A 23,772-nucleotide genomic window follows, 5' to 3' on the forward strand; every position below is an offset into this window, starting at 1 on the left:
ACTGGCATGCTACAGGAGAGGACAGGAAGGACAGTTAATACAGAATGGGGAAAAGAGAAGAGGTAGGTCAGAGAAGAAGTCCAAGCAGAGAGGTTATGGGAGCTCAGTTTGGGAATGAGGCTTTAAAAAAAACAAGCGTTTTTCATTTCAAGGCTTCACATAAGTTGCTCCATACCCTTGAGAGTCCAAGGCGAATGTTCCGAGGTGTTGAAATTTAGGGCCCAATTTAGATGTTGTATGCCCAGTGGCACACAAAACCCAGGCATGTTGCTTTTCATACATACCTCATATTTCATGGTAAAAAATCCATCCCCTCCAATGCCCTCAAGTGCAAAAGCCTGTACAATCGGCCACTTCTCCACTACAAACATATCAAATATCTGCAGGTGACCTAGAGGAATTAAATACAACAGCATGTATCAAGTACCGTCCTAGATATGAGCGTCTAAACCTGATCCAGGGTGGTGAGAAGGCATCGTTTCCCTCTCATAAGCTCACCAACGTCTTCAAAAAACAAAATGAAATTAGAACAGATAAAGGAGTCAGATACGTAGACTAGAAATACAAAGTAAAAATAAAACCACAAACAAGTCACAGAAATTCACATTTCCTCACCACACGTCTTCTGGTTTCCTAAGGAAGTAAATAAGTAAGTCATCGCGGCTTATTACTTCTGACTTGCATCATTTAGTAGATATAATTACTAACAGACCCAAACTTGGCTCCTCTGCCTCCAGAAACACAGCCAACCAACTTCCTCAAGGGAAAAGGACCAAACCAAAAGTTTTCCTTTTCTGTAACAATAGCTTCAATGTGAAGGGTTGTTTTGTTGCTGTTTTAAGACCTAAACCCCAAACCTCCTCAACTTGCCACTAACAAATCTATCTGAGCTCACAGTGACCTTGTAGGGCAAAGTGGAGCTGCCCCATACAGCTTCCAGGGTTATCTTCATAGAAGCAGATAGCCTCATCTTCGTCCAGTGGGGCCGCTGGTGGTCAGAATCGCCAAGTTACCAGTTAGCAGCCCTATTTTTAACCCACTGCACCACCAAGGCTCCTTTGAAAGACATAAACATTGTTGGAATGGTTAATTTTTTCTTGTCATTTTACTATCGTTTTTGAACCTCACTAGACAAGGATGTATTTAAAAGTCTCTATAAAATTTACTATTCTAATTACTTGGTTAATAAAATAATGCTATGGACTAGATCCCTTATCAGCCCTACCTGACCACAGCCTACTGCTTCACAGATATGACATCATGCCTGGATAGGAAAGTCCCCAAGTGTCATTCTACTTAACCTATTTGCTGTGGTTCAAATGGACCAAAGAGTTTTCTGGCTGAATGCTTCGAAGGACACTATAACCAAGGACATCTGATTCACACACAAGCCGAGCAGGGTTCTAGAATGACTAACTGCCCAGTCCTCACCTTGAGAGCTGTAAGGAATGCCAATCCTACTACAGTCTCTGACCATGTCCACAAAGCTGGCAATTTTAAATTCTTCTGCAGCTTCCTCATCTTCATACTAGAAAGGGAAATTGACAGGCAATTAAACCCAGCTGAGATATCATACATATTTTCTCTGCATTCTCTTAGAGTTATCTCGGATGAAATTCTAGAAAACCTCGGAGCCAGCTTTTTCTATGTGCTGGTCAGACACACTTATATTTCCCTTATACTGCGCATACATATAAACTACAAATAACTTAGTGACCTAAATATAAGAAAAGAAGATATTCATGAAGGATTCGTGAGATCACATAGAGTTACAATTTTCATGAAATTTCAAATCTCAAATCCCAACTTGATTCCCAGCCAAAGCCTTGAAAAGAGCCCCAAAGGAGCAAAAGCAGATATAAAGAAATTCCAATCACGAGAATGCCCCAAAGCTTTTAATACTATCAAGTGACAGTTGTTAGGCCCAAGTCCCCTAGACATGGGGCTCAGGCTGAGGACTAAGAAGCAAACCATGAAGGCAGGCTCCCAACCTTCTTACTGTCGTTAGCTGTCGTCAAGCTGTGTGCAAAGCTGTACTATTCCAAGTCAGTGACCTTACAGAAGCAGATCAATCAACAGGCCTATATTCAAGGACACACACCTCTGAGTGAATGTCAATCACTATTCATCTCAGCTAATTATCAAGCACATAATCATTTACAATCACGTCAAGCATATCCTTTACCCGTAGCCTCACAATGAAACAGGAAACATTCCACTTTAAATAAGTCACTTTTTTTTTTTGGCATAACCATACTCTAATTTGATTTTTTCAAAAAGAGGTTTCCTGTTTCTGATCAGTATTTTTGAGAAAGAGTACTCTGAGAGTGTGTAAGTGCTTATTCCATCGTTTATCCCTCACCTCATTCTCCGTCATGCAGTGGAAATGCAGATTTCTCCAACGTGCCACGTAGGGTAAGAGATAGTGATAATTTATAGGATTACAGTACAGATGGACACTATCAGATTTAATCAATATGATTATATCTGCAAGAAAAACCAAATAAAAACATGAGCAAGACCTTTTCTTCTCACATAAATAGTAAAATCATTAAAAACTACAACAGAGACATTATGACAAAACTCTGACCTGACTATTACTTAATTAGACAACACATTTCAAAGTGACTGCAGAACTCCCAAATGCTGGCAGCAAAGGATTTCCCAGTCCCCATGAGATGTTCTTGTGGCTCTTGGTTATGGCAATACAGACACAGACAAGAAAACAGAACAGCATGCAGCTAACTCAAGCATTGTATTTTGTGCAAATTCAACACAGTCAAACCTACAGTACTGACAACCTCATGTATGGCTGGTTGTACAGTAGATAACAGTGGCCAAAGTTCACTGTCTCTTCTCAAGGCAACCAGGGGCCTTGGCTGCCTGTCAGCTCTGGGAAAGGTTACTGTGTGTGGTGGATTTTGTACACAGGAAAGGCTTAGAGGAAGGAAGTGGAGGCAAGTAGGAAGGATGTCTATAAATGGATCAGCAGCTCCCAGATTTAAGAAATAAGCAGCAACTGTTGGTGAAGCCAGCAAATAGCAATCCCAAGAGGGCAAATATGAGCATACGTAAACCAACAATTGGGGGTTTTTTACATAACAATTTTTTTTTTTTTACATAAGCCATGGAATGGGGCAGGGATAGGAGAGCAGAGTGAACACTCAAACAAAAGGGAAGTTCTTCCGGAAGAAACACAGACGCTCCATGGAATGGAGCCCTTGGGCCTCTCTCTAATAGGAGAAGCTAGGGAAGCAGCTAGAGGAGCCGGCTGAAGCAGGGACAGGTACCCAGCGGCAAGAGACAGCTGGTGCAGCATGTTAAGAGCAGGCCCAACACAGTAACTTAGTGTGACACAGCTGTCTCCAAGCCCATAACCACCATACAGCTGGGCGGCCTCCAAGAAGAAAGCTCCACGATGCTGACTTTTGGTCACTCTTAGCTCCACACCTGACTGAGCCTCAGGGATGCCAGCATGGAGCAGTTCCTTCACTGGAGATCCTACAGTCAGTCCTAGAGTTAAAGTAGGGCAAGAGGTGGGGAAGGGGACTCATCTCATCTCTTAGCACTCTGTCCCTCATTCACATTCTCCAAAGAATCCTATCCTAAACTGCTGAGGACTGATAAGTTGACATGAGCAGAGAATCTGAGCACCAGAGTGCTTCTTAGAGGCAAAGACGTTGAAGCTTTGTCTCACATACTTTGGGAAAGCTGTCAGGAGCGGCCAGTCCTTGGAAAAAGGCATCATGCTGGGAAAGGTCAGAGAAAAAGAGCAAGACCCTCAACAGGGCAGACTGACACACTGACTGCAACAATGGAATCAAGCCTATCAGAGACTGTGAGGACGGTGCAGCATTGGGGACGGTTCAGCTACGTTGTTCATAAGGTCACTATGAGTTGCAGTGGACATTAACGGCACCCAAAAACAGACCGAGGCCTTCCTATGTAGATTATACTCAAAACTAAAATAACGTATCTTGAAGATACATTAGAGTCCAACAGCACAGGAGTTGTTAAATCTGATTAAACATTCTCAGGACTCCAAGAACCCTGATGTCACCACTGTGAAAAAATCACAGTCAGGTAAAAAAGGAGAGTTGAGACGCATATGTAAATGACTCTAAAGTTTCTTTTAAAATTAAATCCCTGAGGTTGATCTTTTTTCCTTTCATATAATTAGAGATCGAAATGAAGATGCATAAATTTGGTGACAGGAGTTTTTCAACTACTTGGATTTAAAAAACAGATTTGTTAATTTTGAGGGAAAGGCTCATTTCCTAAGCACCCAAAGTGACGGGAGAAGGATAAAGTTATAAAAACATTCTAAAAAAAAAAAAATCTCAAGAACTTAAACTATCTACACAACATTAGCCTTGTAATGCCCTAAGAGTAAAATGTGGTGTGGTTCAAACATCTGTCCATAGATTTTGTGTATTTTTCTAACTCTCTAAATGAATTAACAAGAGTCATTCTTTCCAGATCAGTATAGTGCAAGGACATTTTTCATTTAGGAGTATTTCTTCCAATTCAAAATCTAAAACCAAATCTTAAAATATGCAATAATTTCAACCTACGCCTTCTATATTTCTTAATAAAAAAGTAATCTTTCATAAACCTAACAGAATAAGCACTATTCAGAGAAGGACTTCACCAAAGAAAAATTTTCACATACATTACATCAATCTCAATCTCAGCACTATTGACGATTTATATCAGATAATTCTATGTTGCCAGGGGCGTTCTCACGCATTTGAAGATGTGCAGCAGCATCTGTGGCTTCTACTCATTGGATGCTAATGACGCCCCTCCCCCAGTGGTGACAATAAAAAAGAAAGTCTCCAGACGCAGCCAAATGTCCCCTAAGGGAACAAAATCTCTCCCATCTGAAAACTCCTGCACTGGATTATTGCAACATCAGATGTTTGCCTGCATGCCTCCCCCAGCTGCTGCACAAGAGCTGTCTGTCTTCTGTCCAGTTGTATTTGTCTATTTCAGAGTCGCCTGGCCCATTTGGCAGACAAGTCATGACGTTAAGTAAGTGCCATCAGTGATAGCTCCTGGGCAACAGCCCATAGCTGCATCAACACAGGGCAAGTGTCTCAGAGTCGAGGGAAGGGGAATGCAAGCAGAAAGCCTGCATTGTGGTCACAGGCAGCATCGTGAATTAAAGTCACATAGAAATCAATCCCCGAAGACACAGCAGGACAAAGAGCCTCTGTTCCTAAGCTGAGGATCCACATGAAGTCTTCCTTGTAGATGCAGCCTGCAGGCTCATCCCTGACTCACAGTTCAAAGTGCTTTCAAAGGGCAACAGTGCACAATGTGAGCCTCCTTCAAGTAGAGGCAGTGGCCAATTAAGAGAAGAATCAGCACTCTGCCAAGAAGATAGAAAGCCAAATACTGATGCACTCAGTGCTTACTTACAGACAGTTAGGTTCCCAACACCAGGTTATCCTGCAAAAATCAGTGTTATGTGAAAATAGAGGATAGCCACATCATATCACAAAATGGAAGACCACGATGTAAGTCCACATAATTACATACGTATTTACACGATCACATAATCGCCAAAATGCTGAGGATAGCTCAGCAAACTGATACACAATTCTAACCACTACAGCATCACACCCTGTGCTCATTACTGCCAGATATGTGTTCTAAACAAAAAAAAGAATAAAAGGGTAGATTTTTCTCTATTGTCCTAAATGTGAGATGTCAGATAATGAAGGAGTTGATTAAGAGAGGAATAAACGCATTACCTTTTTCTTCTTAGAGCTCATTTACCCAATATTTATATTTTCAAAGCTAGTTGTCTCGTGATACTTAAAATATCATCAAAGGGGGGAAAATATCATCAAAGACAAAATGCTGTTTTTATTATAAAAAAGTCAAACAAGTTTTAGGGATTTGGGCTATTTTAAATTTGATCAGATTTTCCCAGAAAAGGAGTATGAAATAAAGACTCAAACAAACCACACACCCACTCCTCCCCACATAGTGACTTTGCCAATATGTACTTACCATCTAGAATTTCTTCAGAAAATCCCGCCTTCTCAAAATCATTGCTATTCTGATCATACAGTCCAAAGAGAAGATAATTTGCCAGCTCTTTGCAGCCTTCATTGTACCTGCTATCAATTCCTACAAAGCAAAGGCAGCTCTGATCAGTCATACCGTATTATGGGGTGTTAAAAATTCCAAATAATTTTCCTCTCTTGAACAAAACCCTGATAGTCAGGTTAAAGGTAGCAGGTCAGACCTCTGATTTCTTAATTAAGACCAATCTCATCAACTCTTTGTGAAGGAAAGAGGTCTCAACATCAAGTACTTCTAAATGCATTCCAAGATTGACACAGTTTAGGGAGCTCTGGTGGCCTAGTGGTAAGAAGCTGTGCTGCAATCCCAAAGGCACACAGTTTGAAACCACCAGCTGTTCCACAGAAGGAAGACGGGCAATCTCCTCCTGTGTGGTTAACTGCCTGAAAGCCCATTGGAACATCAGCTATGCGTTGGTTCCTACTCAACAATACAGTCACAACAGACAATAAAAAAGTAAAATTATGGAAAACATTAATTTTGATAAAGCCACTTTTGAAGATGGAAGTAAAAAAAAAAAACGTGGTCCAATTCTTGCCCTGACAGATTAAAGATTTTGAGATAGTCTCAGTTATACTAGAAATAAAACAAACAAACCCCACCACCACCGCCCTAATCCTGTTGCCCTCAAGTTGATTCTGACACAGAGCCGCTCTACAAGACAGAACTGTCCCACAGTGTTTTCAAGGCTGTAAATCTTTAGGGACGCTGACTGTCACATCTTTCTCCAGTACAACAATTAATGGACTTGAAGTACTGACTTCTAGTTAGCAGCTGGGCACTTAATCATGGAGCCATCAGGACTCTGTAATAGGAGTCAGAGAAATAGTTACTTCCCAAAGGGCTCATATGGACTGACTCCAGAAAATAAAACTGAACCATACACATAATTTCACAAACATTTCTAATGCCTGAGGCTCTGTGGTAGGTGTTAGACGCAGTGGAAACTAAGCCTCACAAAATTTCCAGTCCCGAAGGCCTGGGTGAGACACAGTGAAAAAGGAAATGAACTATTGTTTCCTAATGCCTCAGGCATCCAGACTACAGGCTCCTGAGTGCCTGCAAGGGTCCAGAGTGATTGCTTTGGGCAAGAGATGTGTCAAGGGTAACAGGTCCTGTGAAACTAAGAGGAAAAGGCTGAGCCAGAAGAAGCTCGAAGCATCCAAATACTGCTGGAACCAGTCACTGAGGCCAGAGAAAAGTGAGGAAGGGACCTGTCTGCAACAGGGAGTTTTTAATATATAATGATTCCTTTCCCAACTAACATCAAAGCCTTGTTAAAGCCCACCCAGCACTTCCAGGAAGGAGGGGTTTGGGACTGCGGAAAAAGAATCAAAAGTAAGAAGCCTGGCTCTCCCTAGTGCCCAAAGTTGAAAAGCCTACAGAATTACAGAACTAGTGGACTGGGTATGCTGAGCCCCTCAGCATGCTGCCTTCTTGCTAAGTAAATCACCTTACTGCCTGGCACCTTGGCACAACCGACTGCATCCAGGCCAAGGATCTGACCTAAGGGTTGTTGCTGTTAGTTGTGGTTGAGTCCACTCCATCTCATAGTGAGACTCAATGCATGGTATATAGAACATGCTTTTCAAAGCTATGTGCTTTCAGAAGCAGATCATCAGAGCCAGGGGCTGAGACACTTCTGGATGGGTCCTAAATCTTCTGTCTTCTAGTCAAGGGCTTGCTTAACAATTTGCACTATCCAGACACTTATCTCCATTTATCATGATGTTGTTTATTGGTCCAGTTGTGAGAATTTGTGCTTTCTTTATGTTGAAGTGTAATCCGCACTGAAAGTTACAGTCATGGAGCTTCACCAATAAGTGCTTCACATCTTCTTCATTTTCCACAAGCAAGGCTGTATCATTTATGTAACACAGTTTGTTGATGAGTCTTCTTCTAATCCCGATGTCACATTCTTCTTCACGTAGTTCAGTTTCCCAGATTATTTGCTCAGCTACAGATTGAACAGCTATGGTAAGAGGATACAAGCTTGACACACACCTTTCTTAAATTTTTTTTTTTAATTTTATGTTACTATTTTTTTGTGTGTGCACCATCAAATCAGATCCGACTGGTACAGGAGGAGATTGTCCCTCCTTCTCCTGCAAAGCACCTGGTGGATTTGAACCGTGTACCTCTGGGATTGCAGTGCAGCTTCTTGACACTAGGCCACCAGAGCTACCCTTCATCTTTCTTGATTTTACATCATTCAGTATCCCCTTGTTCTTATCAAACATGCTGCTTGGTCTATGTTCTGGAATTCTCATTCTTTGCAATGCTATCTGTGTGTGGTTTATTAAGATCCATGCAGTTGAATGCTTTTGCAGTCAATAAAACACAAGTAAATATCTTTCCAAAGCCTCGTTCTTGTTGTGTATCACAGAGGTGGATCCTCCAGTGGTTTTCAGAGGCAGTTAATCACAGGGAGGAGACTGACCATCTTTCTCCCATGGAACCACTGGTGGCCTCAAATCACGTGCCTTTAAGGTTTCCAGGGCAGCTTCTTGCCAGGAGGCCACCAAAGCTCCCCTCTAAGGCCTTGGGTAATAGAAATAATAGTGAAAGTACAGTAACAAACAGATGGTTTAATTTATGGATAAATTCATGGCAAAAAGAGTGGTGAGTTGGGGAGTCATCTGAAGCTTCAGGCTTGAATTTTACCTCTACTACTAATAGGGTCTCAGTAACTTCTGGGCTGGGGTAGTAATGGAGGCAAGATTTAAACTCCAAATGTGCCCCGCTCTGGAGGCATAATTTAAATGCAAATATTAAGTTAAAAACTAAAAATTTTGCATAGAACATTTGAGGAAAGACAGATAAAAAACTACCAGGACTGTTTTCTTCTTAGAAGACTGGCTGGTTGAGGACAAAGTACCTGACCAAATGATTGCACTTTTAGTGCTCAATGCTAAGAACAGAAATTGAAATTACTATGAAAGACGATATATAATTAATTTAATAAAGTAAAGGAAAGAGAGAGCAAATATAAGAAGTCTGATATAGAAAAGTATCCAAGATATATTGTCACAGTAAGGAAAAAAGAAACACAAGGGTAACCATGTGACATAGATTGAATTCTCATTTGTGTTTGGACAAAAAAGGTACAGCTGACCACATTATCTCTGGAAAGTGAGTATCTGACATGTTGGAAACTTTTTATGACATATTATTATATATTCAGGTATTGTCTAATTTTTTTTAATATAAAGTTTTCATTTTTAAATGTGATACATGCTCACAATAACAGAACATTTTAAAGAACAAAGAAATTGCCAATTCTTCCCTTTGTGGCCCTGAGCAAGTCTATTTTATCTCCCAGAGTCTCAGATTCTTCATCTGTGAAACAGGAGTAACACTGCTTCCTTCTATGGCCATGAGAAGAAATGAGATACCATGTCTGGAGTGCTTGTCTCAAGGTCAAGACTCCCTAAGTGACTGAAATCTCACCTAACTTCATTAAACAAGAGATTTCAGGGCAATAAGAGCAGGACACTAAGGCACCACTTATGTCATTGATACTGTTAACATTTCCCTGTTGAACATGGAGCCAGACTGCCTGGTCCTGCATCCCACCTTGTATAAAAGCACTGACCTAGGATGCAGAGGATCCCATCCGGCTGTGACTTGCTGCTCTGGGTCAGGATGCTCTGGACCCATCGGAGTCGGCTGCAGCTGCAATGAGAAGAGAGAAAAGAGCTTCCTGAGGGCCAGCACAGCGCTACGAGAAGAACATCCTATATGCCAGATACACAATGATACGTGGAGGAGGAACTACTTCAGAAGGGCACAGAAATTGGCCTCGCTCTGCTTTTTGGTATCTAAACCACAAGTGAGCTAGGAATTGTTCTCTTGTCGTTTCTGGAAGAGATTGTGCAGAAACGATCAGAGACAAGTCTGTAAACGGATGATTACAAAGCAGATGGTCAGTGGTTCCCTGGCTCAGAAAAGAATGGAACCAAAGGCCTCTCCAGGTCAATGCAAGGCAAGAATGGGACTTAGCAGCTGACTTCAAGGACCACCAACATCTTTTAACTTTTGAGGACTACTGCAGAGCTTCCATATTGATTTTCTACTGATCTATCTTAAAAGCAACAATAAAAAAAAGCAAAATAGACAAAAGAAATTGTTCTGTTGTTGTTGTTAAGTGCCATCGAGTTGCAGGTGACTCATAGCGACCCTATGAATGAAAGTCCTGGACACCTCCTGTATAACTTTTGTCCCTTCTCCAGGTTCATAGGGTTTCCAGAGGCAAGCTATAGTAGAAGTGGATGCCACTCCTGCTTCCAAGCCTGTTTTAATCAGGAGCTTCAACAAACCCTGTCCACCATGGGTAAACATTATCACATTTGACTCATCAGTGTCACAGAGTTTGGCTTCACAGCAACCACGAGTTACCTCTGTACAGCAAGTGGACAGACCAGTGTTACACGACCTAGAAATTATTCTAAGAACCCAAATAAAGATCTGCTTCATTACCACAACTCCTTCCTTGGGGAGCTCTGGTGGCCTAGTGGCAAGAAGCTGTGCTGTAATCCCAAAAGCATGTGGTTCGAGGCTACCAACTGCTCCATGTGAGAATGATGGGCAATCTCCTCCTGTGTGATTAATTGTCTCTGAAAACCCGCTGGAGGGTCAGCTGTGGGTCGGTTCCGACTCTACAGTACACCACAACAATTCCCTTAGGAGTGTCAGCAGAGTATACTTTCTTCCATTTCCACGCCGCTCTAATATTTCATCAGCCCTGGGCACAGGATCTCTTCCTATTAAGTTTGAGGAAAGGTAACCCTAGACCCTGATATCTTTTCTAGGGACTCCTCACTTCCTCTCCACACCAACTCCTCCTCCTTCCCAGCAGGTGCAGGGAGAGGTATCCAATTTCACGCTCAGGACTAAGTATTCGGTCAGGTTACCCCTCCCAAGATCTGCCTCCCTGGTATTTCTATATTTAATCTTTTCTTTAGGGAGCTCTGGTGGCCTAGTGGCAAGAAGCTGCACTACAATCCTGAAGGCATACAGTTCAAGGCCATCGCCTGCTCCATGGGAGAAGATGGGCAATCTCCTCCTATGTGATTAACAGCCGCTGAAAAACCGCTGGAGGGTCGGCTATGGGTCAGGTCTGACTCAATGGTAAACAACCACCACCACCACCACCACCACCTTTTCTTTACAGTTGACACATTTCCAGCCCAACCATATCAATATTAACTAAGATCCTCTGTAGACCAACTATAGTAATTGCTCCAGCCACCTAATCAGATTGTGCACCCATCCCCTGAAATTGTTCTAGCACACTGCCTTGCATCATCCAGACAACACTACTTCCACCTAAACAACGTTATTTCCCTTCCCAGGATTCTTCACCTCTCTCTACCTTGAGTTGTGTGTTTTTTTTATGTTCCTCAAGCCATAACTGACTATTCACTACCACAAACCTCAAGACTTTAAATTTTGTACCTAATACAAAACCTAGACAGAGATAAAAAAAAAAAGAGAGAAAACAAAAAAGAAATCTACAGACCAATATCCATAATAAACGTAAAAATCTTCTGGTCTAAGTGGTTGTAAGAGGAGGGAAAGAAACTGGCACTAGCTCTTGTTTTGCTTGTAGCATGAGAGTTTGTATCTGGAATTGTTTCCACTACATTCCTGATGTTGAAAGGATGAGCATTTGGGCATTATTTGGGGCAGGAAATAGATTATTATCTTTCTTGTTTCTTGTTTTTTAAAAAAAAGTAAACATCTTGAACAAAATATTAGCCAAAAGAATTCAGCACCATATGAACAGAATTATGCAACAGAGATGGCAAGACTGGATCATGAATCATTAATCAGTCAACATAATCCACTATTACACTAACTGGCTGAAAAGAAAATCAGACAACTACAAAACTGATAAAACAAGTATCAGTATTTATGAAAAAAAAAATATGCTCAGTGAGCTAGGAATAGTGAGGAGTTTCCTTAACCTCCTGTTTCTAAAAATCGATAGCTAATGTCATGGTGAATGGTGAAAGAATGAATGGTTTTCATCTAAGAACAAGAATAAAGCAAAGATTATCACTCTTACTGCTCCTATTCAACACAGTACTAGAAGTTCCAGTGAGTGAAATAAGGTCAAGAAAATAATATAAAAGGCATCCAAATAGGGAAGGAAGAAATAAACCCTATCTGCAGGTGACATGATGGTCTACTGAGGGCTCTCAAGGATTCTACAAGAGACTCCCAGAACTATAAGTGAATTCAACAAGATTGCAGCATACCGAAATAACTGCATTTCTACATAACAGCAATGCACAGGTAGAAAATAAAATAAAAATGTAATATCATCTATGTAACACCAACTCTCAAAAAGACTATCTACAAAGTTTAAATATAACTAAACATGCCTAGGACTTTTATGCAACTACAGAACAGTGATTAAAGAAATAAAAAGAACATCTAAATGGAAAGATTAACCAGGAACACGGGCTGAAAGATTCATCATTGTGCAGCTATCAATTCACCTCCAATTGATCCACAAGTTTAATGTATTATCTAGCAAAATCTTCACACAATTTTTTGTGCACACAGAAGAAATTATTCTAACATATTTATGAAAAATCTAAGAAGAATAAGAACAGCTAAAATATTTTTTAAAAAATAAAATGAGATGAACAAATCTAGCTGATTTCAACACTTATTAAAGAGTCAAAGTCATTAGAACTGAGAAGTGTTAGCTGATACCTTGATTAGTGGAGCAGAATTGAGAAGTCAGAACTAGATATTTTCAAGAATAACCAATTAATTTTTCACCAAGGTGCAAAAGCAATTCAGTGGAGGATAGACAGTTTTTCAATAAATGGTACTGGAACACGTAGATATCCCAAGCCAAAAAATGAACTCTGACCCAAACCTCACATACATCTTAATAAGAAATAGATCATAGATTAAAATGTAAAGGATGAAACTATAAAACTTGCAAATATTACCTGGAATCTATGGTTTTGGGAACAGTTCTTATATGATGCCAAAGAGCACACAACATTTAAAAAAAACTGATAAACTGTGCTTTAATAAAATGTAAAACTTTCGTTATGCAAAGATAAGAAGACAAGCTACATTAGGACCAAATATAATGTAAACCATTATCTAATCAAGGACTCAAAGTACATTAAGAAATCTGAACATTTAACAAGAGTCCAATATAACAGTTGCATAATAATGTGACAGTGTTGTTGTTGTTGTTGTTGGTGTGCCTGTAAAACAATGAAAGAATTTTTTTTCCCAAGAAAAAAGTGAACTGCGGGGAAGGAGGGACAGAGAGTAAAATGTGCAACAATGAATGAATGGAAATCCAAGTTCTTTATAAACTTTCATTAAAATCTAAAAAAAAAATAAATCTGAACATTTAGCATTGTTTAAAAATCCCTAAAAAATTGGCAAAAGAAGAGTTACTTCATCAAAGATGACACCAGATGTTAAGCATGCACGTAATACAATGTACAACACTAGCCTCTAAATAGGAACCCGCGCCTATACCGTCAAGTCAATTCTGACTTACACCAATCCAGCAGGACAGAGGAGAAGTGCCCTACAGCGTTTCCAAGGCAAAAGCTTCCTGAAAGGGAAGACTGAAGAAGTGAGGCACTGGAACTCTATGCTGGTGAAAACACTGACTATACCATGGAAAGCCAGAAGAACAGGGAAATGTCTTGGAAGACATACACCCAGAATGCTCTTCGTGAGCAATAATGATGAAATTCTGTCTTGCGTTCTTCAGACATGGTATTAGCAGGGATCAGTGTCTGGAGGATATCATGGTGGGTAAAAGAGAGCGTCAGTGCAAATGAGGAAGACCCGGAATGACAGAGACATCGTGCTGCAAAAGCAGACTCAAACACAGCAATGACTCTGAGGCCGACGTAACAGCAGGCAGCATATCAACCTGTTGTACATAAGGCCATGTGAGTCATGAATGGCTCGACAGCATCTAACAATTATTTTTGGAACCAGACTAGCAGTGAATCTGAGTTGAGCTGTCTGGCTTTGGTATAAGGGTTAATATGCTTCCTTCACAGAATGAGTTTGGAAGTACACCTTTTTCTATATTCTGACACAGTGTGAGCAGAAATGGTATCGGCGTTCTCTGAATATCTGGTACAATTCACCAGTGAAGCCATGTAGGCCAGGAATTTTTTGGTTAGGAGTGGTATTGCTATCTGTTCAATTTCTTCTTTTGTGATGGGTCTGTTCAAACTTTCTACCTTTGTGTTAGTTTAGGTGGGCAGTGAGTTTCTAAAGTTTTGTGTATTTCCTCTAGGTGTTCAAATTTGTGGTAGTTCTTCACTGCTGTAGTTAGGAGCCATTGTATGACTCATGGGAACCCTCTGAACAACAGATCTGAACCCTGTTCTTCCCTCTGCCATCCTCAACATCTGTCACACTTGAGCTCACTGCTCCAGTCATCGATCAGCTGAGGACCTTCCTCTCTTTCGCTGACCCTCTACCTTTTAAAACATGCTATCTTTCTTTCTCCAAGGAAAGCCTCTCCTAGCAATATGCCCAAAATATCTGCGAGGAAGCCTGGTCATCCTTGCCTCCAAGGAGTACTCTGGCTGCAGTTTGTTGTGTGGCCGTTTATCTGTTTGATCTTCCACGGATGGTCAGCATCTTCTCCAACACCACAGCTCTAAGGCATCGATTCTTCTGTCATCCTTACTCACTGTCATAGAGTGCTGGTATTATGCTTCTTATTACAGTTGGGTCTGTTGTGACATCACCCACTTTATATCTCATTCGCCTTCTCCGCCTTCTCCTTTTTCTTTGTCAGGTTTGCCAGGGCCTAGGGTCAAATGAATTACTCCTTTCAAAGAACCAACTCCTAGCTGTGTTAATTCTTTCTGTTGTTTTTCTGTTTTTTATTGTCATTTATTTCTCCTCTTACCTTTATTATTTTCTTTCTTCTGGAGGCCATATATTTAGTTTACCGGGTTTTTTTCCTGTCAGATATTTAGTTAGGGTGTTGGTTTTGGTCCTTTCTTCTTTTATAATGTATTTATTGCTATAAATTAACCTTTGAGTATTGCTATTTCTGTGTCCCAAACATTAGGTATGTTATATCTTCATTCTCATTTGATTAAAAAAAATTATTTTTTTTTTTAAAATCACCCCATAGTGTTCAAGCAGAACGTTAGTTTCTATGTACCTGAGTTCCTCCTTTGGTCTTACTATTTCAAATTTTGTAGCAGCACTGTGATCTCAAAAGATTTTTTTTAAACGGTAATTTTTTTTAGTTACGTTTATTTACAAAATTCAAATACACTGATTTTGAGAAAGAGTCTTCCAATTTCCCTTACCTCCTCATCAAATTATACAACTTCATGATTAATTCCTCCCACACACATCACTCTGCTTCCACCCTCCTCCACCCCCCCGGATCCTTATACTAATTCTACAAAAGATGTTTTGTAGTACTTCTATGTTTTTTTAATTTTTGAGGCTTGCATTGTGACTTAACATATGGCATATTCTGGAGAATGTTCCATGTGCACTGGAGGGTGTATACTGTGCTGCTGTTGGGTGGAATGGTCCATACATGTCCACAAGATTCAGTTGGTTCACTATACTGTTTAGTTCCACATCTTTTTTAAAAAAAATTAATTTTTTTTTTTTACAGAGGTTTTGGATTTCCATTCATTCACTGCCACAATTTTCTCCCTGCCAACCCCTCCCCACCAGTTCCCCACCCTCTGAAGAGAGAAAAAAGAAAGAAAAAAAATTCCTTCATTAGTATACAATTCCCACGTCCCTTCCCCCCACCCCCCACCCCAAGTACACTTCTCTATGCAACCTTAATTCTGGATTCCTGTGCTAACCATAATACTCAATCATGTATCACTTCTAAATCTGTTCTTTCCCTCATCTGTTTCGATACATAATTTATCCAGTTTTTTCTGTCATACCCCACCCTGATGTTAGTTCCACATCTTTATTGAGCTTCTTTCTAGTTGGTCTATCCTTTATTGAAAGTGGCATATTGGGGGGAAAAAAAGCTGGTGTATTGAAGTTTCCTACTATTATGGGTGGATGACTATTTAAAGTATGATTTGTGCAGTTCTATAACTGAACGTGTTAATATCAAGTATAGTTACAGACTCTTGTTCAATTTCTCCTTAGATCACTACAGAATACCATTCTTCATCTCTTACTCGGGGTTTGTCTTGGGATCTATGTCATCAGAAATCACTATCACCACTCCTGCTCTTTTTTATTGTCATTTCCTTACCATATGTTTTTCAAGCCTTTGATTTTTAGTCTTTGTCCTGTGTCTATGGTGTGTCTCCTGTAGGCAACATAAAGATGGAGTCATGCCTTCTTTTCCATACTGCTTATCTTTTTCTCTTGACTGGTGAATTAATCCATTCACATTCTGTGTACTTTTCAAGAGGTGTGGTTTCACTGGTGTCATTGTGCTGCCCTCTTTTTGTGATGCTTATTTCTTTGCTCTGTCTGCTTTTCTGCACTGAGTTTATTTTGTTGATGGCTTTTCTCATAATTTCTTTCACTACTGTGAAAAGGTACTACTGTAAGCCTTTATGGTTTTCCTCTTTTTTTTATTTCAATGAAAAGTTTTATTAATTTTCTTTTAAGTTATCCTTGTAAATTACTATTTTATTCCCAAACAGTTCACTTTTCTTGAAATTGCCTTGTCTTCTTCTCTGCTTAGGTCCTTAACTTGTTAACTTAACTTATTCTCTCAATTTTGCATTGAATTGTCCTCATTTATAGACTGAAATATGGTGGCCCAGTAGTAAGAATCTGTGCTGTAATCCCAAAGACACACAGTTGGAATCCACCAGCTGCTCCATGGGAAGATGTGCAACCTCATTCCATGCAATTTAAGCCTCTGAAAACTCACTATGAGTCGGTTCTGACTCAATGGTACAGAACAACAACAACAACATGTAAGGAGTTGTGCTGTCAACCCAAAGGTGGTTGTTGTTGACGCTAAGTGCCATCAGGTCGTAGTCGACTCATAGTGACCCTATGAATGAAAGACCTGGACACCTGTGTAACTTTCATCCTTTCTTCAAGTTCACTGCGTTTCTGGAGGCAAGCTATTTTGGAAGTGGATGCCACTCCTGCTATCCAAAGGTGGTGTTGTTTGTTGTTTGGTGCCACTGAGTCGTAGACAACTCATAGCGACCGTATGAATGAACAGCCTGAGCACTGTTCGTACATAGAGTTTCCGGAAGCAAGCCATTTCAGAAGTGGATGCTGTTCCTGCTTCCAGGCTTGATTTAGTCAGGAAGCTCCCGCCAACAGGTAGGCAGTTCAAATTCAAATTCATTAGCGGCTCAGTGGGAGAAAGAGAAATCTCCTCCTGTGTAATTTTACAGTCTTTAAAAACTGGCTGGAGAGTCAGCTCTACCTTCTTGGTACATAACAACAATCTTTATTACACTTGGTGTCTCTGAATCTGGGTCAGTTTCTGAATGATGTCACCACATAGGTTTATTTCTGCTCATTATCACTGGTTCTAAGTTCAAAGATCTCCCTTCATTATTTCTTGATCTCTGAGAGCATGAAGTAAAAGGACGAAGAGCTCACCTTTCCCATGGTGAACTAGCTCCATGGATGGACACAGCCAGGCGGACGGTTGCTCCAAATGGCCAAGCTGCACTGTTTATGGTACTGTGCTTCCCAGTCTATTAGATATTTTCATTCTATCTCCTCCTTCACTGTTTGAAGATACATTTCATTCTTATAAAAAATTTAATTAAGATTTTAATGAAAGTTTATAAAGAACTTGGATTTCCATTCATTTACTGTTGCACATTTTCCTCCCTGCCCACCCCCCTCCCAGTTTGCTTTTTTCTTTGGGAAAAAGGCTCTTTCATTTTTATACAGCCCCCCTCAACACCACTTGGCTATGCAGCTCTTATTCTGGACTCTTGCCATGCCAGTCATACCTAATCATATATTACTTTCATACAGTTCTCCCCCTCATCTATTTCAACACCATGTACATCATTTATCCCCTCTTTTATTAGTTTGCCCACAACCACCATGTCAGTCCTGTTTTATAACAGTGGTATTATGCAGTATTTGTCTTTTTGTGACTGAGCTATTTCACTCAGCATAATGTCCTCCATGGTCGCCCATTTTGTATAATATTTTATGAGCTCTTTGTTTTTCAATGTTGCATAATATTCCATTGTATGAATACACCAGAGCTTCTCCAGCCATTCGTTTGTTGATGGGCACTTGGGTTGTTGTTTCCAACTCTTTGTTATTGTGAACGGAGCCGCAATAAATATGGGTGTGCATTGAAGCTACTCTTCTTTATCTTTTCTTTTTAGTCTCAGGGTTTCAGAATGATCACCCTTATTTGTTACCTTTGTTTTCTAGTGTCTTGGTTGAAGAGGGCCTACACCTCCATCCATCTATGCCACCATCTCATCCAAAGTCTCTGTAGCACCTGCTCTCTCCCGCAGAGGATTAAACCTCTACGGTGGGAGCCCTGCATCTTGCTCCATCAATGCCTCTTCTCTTTGAGGCATACAGGAAGAACTAGCAAGTCTATGATAAAGCAGGACATGGATATCTCTCAGGGTCTTCCCATCTCCTTGGGGGACTTTTTTTTTCCTTCTTCAATCACCCATAGACATGGAATATTTTTACACATTTAATCTCACTGCCCCAAAATATATGCTGTAAATCCTAAACTCCTATGTTGTTGATTGCTGTCAAGTCAAGGTCAACTCATAGTGACTTTATGAACAAAAGACCTAATGCCTTTCCATAGTTATCATAAAATCCTATAACTGTCCATATAACCCCATTTGGGAAAAAGGCTTTCCTTGTTATGTCAATGACAGCATATCAGGAAAGGGTGTATCTGAAGCATTTCCACCTCTGAGATGTAAAAGAGAGCAATTTAGGTATAGAGAAAGAAGTAGAAAATGAAGATACACACCTAGTGAAGACTGGGAAGGAACCAGGGAAGTGGAAAGCCCTTAGAGCCAGCACCCTGAACTTGGGCTTCAAGCCTCCTGAACTGTTAGAAAATAAATTTTAAGTTTTCAAAAAGGTTATAAAATAAATTTGTTTGCTGCAGTAGTAAAAGATACGTAAGAATCATGGATTAATTCTCTTCCCCATAATAATGTGTGTTAGAATCTAACTCCTACACCAGAGGATACAAAATTCTGTTAGGAGACAAGATTTTCTTTATGTTAATTATATTCTACCCAAATAGCATAAATTTAATCACTTCTGAGTTGAAGAGAGCAGATTAGACACACAGAGTCACACACAAGGAAGACAGAAGCCACGTGACGATCCTCTAGAAGCCAAAAACTACACAGGACTATCCTCATAATAGCACCTAACAACCACCTACAAGGAAGGAAGTGACCATGACCTGACCATGACTTGGACTTTCAGCCTCTACGATTGTGAGAAAATATTTTCTTTTTTAAAAGCCATCTACTGTATTATTTCTGATATAGCAATATTTATTAGAGGAGGGAGACGTTATGTTATTCCTTATCAGTACCTGGAAGTCAGGAACTGAGGGAGTAAGCAGCTAGTAGGTGGAAAAGCAGATTCTGAACTCAAGTTTACATGACATCAAAGATCTTATCCATCTGTACATCGTGTCATCTTGAAGATCTAACAAATGAGGACAAGATGGTAGTGGGGATAGCAAATCTGCAAAACGTGCCCAAGTTAAAGACTGTAAGGTAACTGAAGGGTATGCAAAAGTGGGACATGATCAGGTCCAAGGAACAGAAATAAATAGGGCCAGCTGGTAAATGTTAACAAGACAGTCAAGCTTTGGCTTAGGGGGAAGTTCCAGAGACTACAGCTCTGAGTGGAGAAGGAGGGCTGCTTCTGGGGAAGTGTAGCCACCATCCGTCAAGTGGACATACACGTGCCCCTCTCAGGACCAGCCTTCTGGTACTCCTCTTTCACTAGCCTGGTTTAGGAATAAACTAATACTTTAATGCTGCCATCAAACGGTTGCCATTCAATTCAATTTAATCCGTTTCTAAAGTAAAGATGACTGAACTGATTTCCAACAAATTTTATTTACATTAAATTTAAAAACCTCTTCAAAAAAATTTAAAAACCAAAAAATATTTCATATAGCAATAGTAAAAGACTCTATTCCTATTTACCTGAAGGAAGACAGTGGCTCAGATCAGTAAACCTACTGAATGGAATTCAGTGCAAGTAATGACAAATAAGGAGAAAAATAAGGCATGGCCCCTGACCTCAGGGAGTTCCGGAAGATGTGAGGTCCAACCATAACAGGAAAAGGAAAGACTGCTCATGTCAGAGCCAAGTAAGCTACTTTTCTTCTTTCAAATAAAATCTTAAAGAGGAAACTTAGGATAATGTCATCTCCAGTGAATTAGTACATTATCATCTACTGCAAAACATAATTAAACAAAAATAAATTCTTATCTATTGATGCATTTGAGCTGTGGTGCTGGAGAAGAGTACTGAATATACGATGGACTGCTAGGAGACTGTCCTGGAGAGGGTGAAACCAGGGTGCTTCATGGAGGCAAAGATTCTGAAACTTCATCTGACATACTTTGGACGTGTTTCAAGGAGGGATCAGTAGTTGGAAAGGGAAATCATGCTTGGAAGGGTGGAAGGACAGCATAAGAGATGAAGACCCTGGATGAGATGGATTGATTCAGTGACTGGGGTAATAGGGGTGGGTGTGTCAAAGACAATAAGATTGGCACAGGATAGAGCAGGGTATATGGCTGTTGTACAAAGGCTTGCTATGAGTCATAGGCAACTTGACAGTACATAACAACAATCACATAAGATTTCTAATTTAAATGAAGAGGTCCTAATCAGTACACGGCTTCAAAAGAACATACTGGTGCCTCCTAAGGATATATATAATTTTATGCCAAAAATGTGTAACCTGAATCAAACCAAGCTTCTAGATTAATGTCCAATTTATTGGGGTTACAAAAGAACACGAGGGGAAAGAGCATGAGAAAGTTATCAGACAAATCTAGGAAGTGAGATGGTCTTTAAACCAAGTAATGTGATCTCCTCAAAGTTATATAGAACAAAACAAAAACCAAGGAGGACCAACTCCAGAATAAATAAGAATCATCAAAAGAAAATGCTATGTATGAACTTGACTATTTATTTATTATTCACACAGGGAACTATCTGGAAGGCATCTGGGGAAAATCTTAATATGAATGCAGGGTTAGATACTATGGAATTATTGTTAATTTTCCTAGGTCAGGTCACATGATTGTGGTCAGGGACCTTCCCAGAGTACTGAAGAGCAAGAACATAAGTCTGGAGACTAAGGGGTTCCTGATCCAGGCCAGGGTCTTTGCAATTGCTTGCTATGCGTCAGAAAGCTGGAGAATGACCAGGGATGATAAAAAGAGAATTGATGCGTTTGAGCTGCGGTGCTGGAGAAGAGTACTGAACATACTATGGACTGCTAGGAAAACAAACAAGTTCATCCTAGAGCGGGTGAAGCCAGGCTGCTCCTTGGAGGCAAAGATTCTGAAGCTTCATCTGCCATACTTTGGACATGTTGCAAGGAGGGACCAGTCCTTGAAAAGGGACATCATGCTTGGGAGGGCGGAGGGACAGCACAAGAGAGGAAGATCCTGGATGAGATTGATCAATTCAGTGACTGGGGTAATGAGGGGAGGTGTGTCCAAGACAGTAAGATTGGCTCAGAATAGAGCAGGGTCACAAGTGACTCAATGGCACATAACAACAACAACAAACACTGTACAATAGTCTTTATTAGCAGATGAATGATGAAGTGCTTAGGAGTGAAATATGATATTGCTGTTAACTTCAAAAAGCAATAGCAGAAATGAAGAGAAAAAGAAAAAGATAAGGCACATATGGAAAACCGTAGAATGTCAGCACTGGGCTAACAAGTATTCATTGCTTTAGTCTTTCAACTTTTCTGTATTGTATGAGCATTTTCAGAAGGAAAAAATGTATCTAGGGAAAAGCAGGACATGCAGAGTAACTGAAGGAATTGAAGAAATGGCAAGATCAAGAAGATTAAAGCACAATTTCTTTCCTTGGAAATAATGGTTGTATGTCCCTCTCCACTCTTTCTTGCAAAAGACTGATCTTGCAGTCACTCTCTGCACTAGAAGTATTTCATCATGTTGGTCTTTTGGCCCATTTTCCAATCCATCTGGACAGACACTGACTCACTGCCAAGGTTGCCAAGAGCTCTCTGATTTTCAAACTTGCAAACACCCAGCGACAAAAAGCATGAATAGATCATGTGATCAAGGAAACAAATAGCTGAACCTATTTGAACCCATTGCTATTGAAAGTTAAGATAATACTGAAAACAAGACCAAAAAAGGAATTTTTTTCCACATTTATCTTGGCCAAATAAAGTGGAAGCATGAAATATGTAGAGACCACCTTCTTGATGGAGTTCAAACATTATTATTTCTTCTTTTCTTGTCAAATGATTTAAACAAAATCACTTTTCTTTACATATTCTTATTTTCCTTAAGTTGGATTTTTAATCACAAAACAGATTAACTACTAAACTTGTTACTGAGTTACAGAACTATTTACTTTTAATTTTAAAAACAATACAGATAAATATAAACTGTATCCTCAATATGCAAACTAGACACTGTTTACATTTTGGCATATTTTTACTTTTATCTACATTATTGTTGTTAAGTACCACTTAGTTGAAACTGACTCATAGGTGACTAATTCAGCAAACGTTTAGAAGCTGTAAAATGCATTGAGAAGAATGCTTATTTTCCATGGAGCAGTTGGTGAATTTGAACTGCCTTTGGGTTGGCAGTGCAGCTCCTTACCAATAAACCACTAGAGATCATTCAAGATTTAAAAACTTACGCATGATAGGGAGCTCTGGTGGCGTAGCGGCAAGACACTGCACTGCAATCACAGAAGTACGTGGTTCAAATCCACCAGATACTCTGCTGGAGAAGGAGGGGGCAATCTCCTCCTGTACCAGTCAGATCTGATTTGACGGTACGTGTAAAAATAATACAATAAAAATAAAAATTAAAAATAAAAAACTTATGCATGATAAGAGAGAGGCAAATCAAAACCACAATGAGATACCATCTCACTCCAGTAGCAGTGGCAAAGTTTAACAGGACAGCAAGTAAAAAAATGTTGGAGAAGATGGAGACAGGAACTCTTATACATTGCTGGGGGGCTTGTAAAATGGTACAACCACTCTGCAAGACAGTTTGGTGCTTCCTTTAACACAGAAATGCCATATGACCCAGCTATTCCACTGTTTGGAATATATCCCAAGAAAATGAGAACTGAGGCACAGAGACCTGCACACTAATGTTCAGAGCAGTGTTATTCACCATCACAAGCATATGGAAACAGCCCAAATGTCCATCCACCCCTTTAGCTCAATTTTGAGCAAAACAATAAAGAGAGATATAAAGTGAAGAGTAATTCATTCTTTAAGAATAACCAAGCCACCATAACAAGATAAAGGTAAATAATCCAATTGAAAAGTGGGAACAGGATATGAACAGACACACTTCATCAAAGAATACATTCAGATGGTTAACAAGCACATGAAAAAATGTTCAAAATCCCTAACTCTAATAGAGATGCAAATCAAAACAACTATGAGATATCATCTCACCCCAG

The 23,772-nt window shown here is 40.0% G+C and overlaps 1 protein-coding gene across 1 annotated transcript in view; it reads right to left on the minus strand.

Moving 5' to 3' along the window:
* The window catches only part of LOC102863409 (chromosome unknown open reading frame, human C20orf194), a 153,637-nt gene that overhangs the window by 101,282 nt on the left and 28,583 nt on the right, over positions 1-23,772 (minus strand). The window contains exons 2-6 of the mRNA XM_006894257.1: positions 9,692-9,771; positions 6,022-6,141; positions 2,363-2,487; positions 1,432-1,528; positions 285-391 (exon numbers count right to left, since the gene is read on the minus strand). Of these exons, the coding sequence (XP_006894319.1) occupies positions 285-391; positions 1,432-1,528; positions 2,363-2,487; positions 6,022-6,141; positions 9,692-9,771 (529 nt within the window). The remainder of the gene's footprint in view (positions 1-284; positions 392-1,431; positions 1,529-2,362; positions 2,488-6,021; positions 6,142-9,691; positions 9,772-23,772) is intronic.

This window comes from Elephantulus edwardii, unplaced genomic scaffold (assembly GCF_000299155.1).
Source record: "Elephantulus edwardii isolate Elephantulus edwardi_28Jun2011 unplaced genomic scaffold, EleEdw1.0 scaffold00138, whole genome shotgun sequence".
Classification (NCBI taxonomy): Eukaryota; Metazoa; Chordata; class Mammalia; order Macroscelidea; family Macroscelididae; genus Elephantulus; species Elephantulus edwardii.